Raw genomic sequence first — 4,101 nt, 5'->3', positions numbered from 1 at the left:
GGTGTTTATATCTCAATAACCCGGGTTCGAGCCAAAAGCTTGACACTGACTCTTTTTTTTGTTTTCATTGGTCAAATTTTACAATGAACACGTTTGGGCAGAGTCAAATCGACAGTTCACATAAAGATTTGACACTAATAATATTACGGTTTTAAAGATCACAAAGTATGGGTTTAAGCCTCTAAACCACACTAAGTGCCGATTGTATTGTTGAAGAGAAGTTTTTGTGTGGCAAACATATAATCTGCTTCTTGGCTTAGATCCATTGCGGAGAAATTGTTTTTTCCTCTGGCAGGAGAAACAGAGTTGCTTCTTCTTTATTGGAATCGGTTAATTTGGACTTCTATAGACCCACAGTTTGTTATGCTTATAAGTCCACTCTGGGTAAATGTAGATTTGATGTCCGTCGGGACAGCAAGTGGATTAGGGGTTGTTATGTGTTGGCTTAAAAAACCACAAAATACCGTCTCTGGTTTTTGAGGTTGGCTTGTGTTTATGTTTCACCTTTTCTTTTGCCTATAATTTGTGCTCCATGAACTATTTTGTGTAATGTAAGATTGTATACACCCGAGGTGCAAATTTGAATAACGAAACTAATAACCAAAAGTAAAGATCTGGTTGAAAAGAGTAAACAAAAGTGATTTTACTCAATTACGGAAGAAAAAAATTAAAACAAAAAAACATCGTTATTAAATGAAAGTACAAAGCATGACTATGGTTTTGAGTTTGAGACCGAGTCGAAGAAGAAGAAGAATGTATGAAGATAGTACTAGCGAAACAGAACCCTTCTTTCCTTGATTTATAAACAAAACAAGTGAAGAGGGATCTTGCTACCTCCTTTCTATGCCTGCACATCATACGCTTAAACAATGTCTCAGACTTCCCCAAATGATTATATGAGAAGTTGGGAGTTAAAAGAGGAAAGTAGATGATGATGATGATACCTTGTTTGCGATGTTGTTGGAGAGCCAGTCAAGTCCCTCGTAGAGTCCTTCTCCAGAGGTGGCACATGTGCTCTGAATGTACCTGCCATTATTACAATGATATCATTATATAAGATCATATGTCTGAGCCTGAGAGAGCTAGAGTTGTGTGGGTTTTTTTGGCTAACCAGTGTCGTTGGCGGAGAGAGTGAAGGCCAAGCTTGTCAGTAATCTCAGCAGCGTTCATTGCGTTGGGAAGATCTTGCTTGTTAGCAAAGACAAGCAGAACTGCATCCCTCAACTCATCCTGCACAGAAAAAAACAATAACAAAGTCAAAACCAGATGGTGCATGCATAAAATAAATCTATTGATTCTTATATATATAGGACCTCGTTCAACATCCTGTGAAGCTCGTCCCTGGCTTCAACAACACGGTCACGATCGTTGCTGTCCACAACAAAGATAAGTCCCTGTGTGTTCTGGAAGTAGTGTCTCCACAATGGGCGGATCTGGATGAGCAAAAAAGAAACCATTAGTAAAGATTTTGATAATAACAATTCTACGACCAGAGCAGAACTCAAAATGAAATAACGTAGTCCATTAATATAAGAAATGTCAGCCAGAAAACGACATTTCTTTGAGAATGAATCAAAGTATGCTCGATATTCCAGCTGATTTGATTTAGCTTATCAAATGTAGAGTGTTGGTACACGAACAAAATTCACCAACACTGAACCTAATAAGCAAACCAACATCGAAAACACAAGCAAGCAAAATAAAATAAAAAACCTTGTCCTGACCCCCGACATCCCAGACGGTAAAGCTAATGTTCTTGTATTCCACAGTTTCAACATTGAAACCTGCAAAACATTCAAACAACAAGTGTCTATCAGCTTCTCATACAAAAAAAAAAAAAAAAAGTAAAACATTTCAATATCAATAGGAAGTTAACTTACCAATGGTTGGGATAGTGGTGACGATCTCACCAAGTTTGAGCTTGTAGAGGATGGTCGTCTTACCAGCTGCATCGAGTCCCACCATCAGAATTCTCATCTCTTTCTTCGCAAACAGCTTGCTGAACAGCTTCCCGAATGACAGCCCCATGTTTTCTTCCCAAACCTATTCACACACACGAAAAGAGATTCCATCAAATTCAAACTAAACCAAGTATAATATGATTACAAAGCGTAATTGATCTCGATTGCAAATTGCATCGGATCCCAATCATATCCTCAGGTCTAGATCCAATCAGAATCTTTACTCCCAATAAACTATAGAATCGTTGATCTAGAGAATCAACTAATATCAATTTGATTTTTCTACGTCAAAGCTACAGATCCAGCATTTGTAAACTAGCGAATCACAAGGAAACACGACAGATCTGGGAAAATGACAGAGCCGCATGGATCCGGATCGCGGCAGAGAAATTTGAATCGGAGCGAGAGAGAGAGAGAGAGATGGAGAAGGAATAAACGTACCCAAGAAACAACGCCGCACGAGATCTCAGCTCCGATGACCCTTCCAACGTTTCACGATGATTCTTTTTGTGGATACACACAAAATCTCTACATATATAACCCACTAATAAGCGTCAAAAATGCGTCGCATATTTGATTAAAAATCATTTACTATACAGTTCGGCCCATTATTGCAATATTATTTACCAAAATAATCTCACCATCGTATATAGGCCCATTGGTTTACTGGACCGAGAAGTTAAGCGTATTCGCTCGCCTATTCCAATTAGCAAGAAAGTTAATTTTCATTATGATTATTACCACACGACTGTCAAACAAAAAGCCTTTTATAAGGATGAATCATATCTGATTGGTAGAGACGGAATTGTTGATTTGAAGGGAGGCCCAGACATTGGTCACTCAGAGAATTACACAAACGAGAGAGTAGGAGAAAACAACGCGCTATCTCACATACCAGAAAGATGGTGTAAAAGTTTTACAGATGAGTTATAGGAAGAAAATGATATTCACTCGGGACAAAGCTGGTACAGTACTCTTGCTAGTTTTGAGAGTTCAGTGGAGGCAAGAAATACAAGGGTAAGTTTATCACCACTTCACTCAGAAGTTGAACTGCCCATTTGCACAATGTAATGTACGAGGAACAAGACGTATCATGTCACGTTTGCAACGGATTGTTCTCAACTAGTGAAGATGGTTTCGGAACAAGATATAAAGATATAAAGATACTGAAAGAGAGTTTTAACCACTCATAGCTCATTCATATGCCTCAGACGCAAAATACAAGGGAGGATAGTCTTGCATGTGGTGCCAGACTGCAATCGTCGTACGTTGTTCATATGGAGGCATAGTTATCTTTTTGGTTTGCAGAGTCTTGAATAAGCCTGCTTATGTCGATGTCAGAAAAAAAAAAAGATGAATCATATCTTTATTGGTTGTAACAACTACTCAATGAGAAGGCTGGTAAGTAATGCTTTAACGCCTCAAAAACTAGTAAAAACCAGTATATTAGTTGGTACAATCTCAATCTTTGGCAGATCATATCTATATGCTCTTCCGAGATTCTTCTATTATCTATTGGTGATTTTATTTTAGTTTGTTTATGATTTTAGAAGTTTATTGTATGAACTTTGTCTTTTTTATCTTATGGCTTGAAACTAAAATTTGTTTTTAAAAAATGAATTATATCCATTCAATTGTCTACAGTTGGTCGGTCCATCTGCCCGAACGAATTTCCTTACAAAGGTTATATAATTAGTGGTAATGATTTACGCGCTTAACTGATTTTTGTGGATTCAAACTGTGAGACATTATTACAAAATATATATTAGGGTTCAAACACTCCCTGGAATTTTATAGGGCTTTTTGCAGAATTGACCTATAACTTAAAGTCAAACACAAAACTAACCTCTTTTTTTTTTGAAAATTGGTTTTGCCCTATTCACCCCACAAGTTCATATAATTTACGAAAATGCCATCAATTTTTTTTTTCTTTTTTTTTCGAAAATGACATTTTTACTCTCTCACCCTCATCATCTTCAAGTAATTACAAGATTGTCATTGTCATCAATACCACAACCACCATGAACAACCAATTTGAAGCTCTTAATGCTTCCAAAATCGATTTACCCTTCTTCTTTTCCATTCTTGTGAACTAAACACAACATATCTCTCACTTTCTCTCCACAATGAGCTAAAAAAA

General features: G+C 37.1%; 1 protein-coding gene across 1 annotated transcript; it reads right to left on the bottom strand.

The window, feature by feature from the left end:
• Window positions 1–618: 618 nt before the first annotated feature.
• LOC106328435 (ADP-ribosylation factor 1) lies at window positions 619–2,517 on the bottom strand. Its single transcript, XM_013766875.1, has 7 exons — window positions 2,403–2,517; window positions 1,881–2,043; window positions 1,714–1,784; window positions 1,314–1,433; window positions 1,112–1,230; window positions 945–1,026; window positions 619–847 (listed from the first exon to the last, which is right to left on the bottom strand). The coding sequence occupies exons 2-7, from the start codon at window positions 2,026–2,028 to the stop codon at window positions 842–844; spliced, it is 546 nt and encodes a 181-aa protein (XP_013622329.1). The 5' UTR covers window positions 2,029–2,043; window positions 2,403–2,517; the 3' UTR covers window positions 619–841.
• Between the last annotated feature and the right edge of the window lie 1,584 nt (window positions 2,518–4,101).

The sequence above is a fragment of the Brassica oleracea genome, chromosome C3 (assembly GCF_000695525.1).
Source record: "Brassica oleracea var. oleracea cultivar TO1000 chromosome C3, BOL, whole genome shotgun sequence".
Classification (NCBI taxonomy): Eukaryota; Viridiplantae; Streptophyta; class Magnoliopsida; order Brassicales; family Brassicaceae; genus Brassica; species Brassica oleracea.
This window is presented reverse-complemented; position numbering and strand designations above follow the sequence as displayed.

Coding starts and splice junctions, on each gene's coding strand:
- LOC106328435 (XM_013766875.1), bottom strand. CDS start 2,028: ATGGGGCTGTCATTCGGGAAGCTGTTCAGCAAGCTGTTTGCGAAGAAA. Junction 1,785..1,880: donor CACCACTATCCCAACCATTG/GTAAGTTAACTT, acceptor AATGTTTTGCAG/GTTTCAATGTTGAAACTGTG. Junction 1,434..1,713: donor ATGTCGGGGGTCAGGACAAG/GTTTTTTATTTT, acceptor TTGCTCATCCAG/ATCCGCCCATTGTGGAGACA.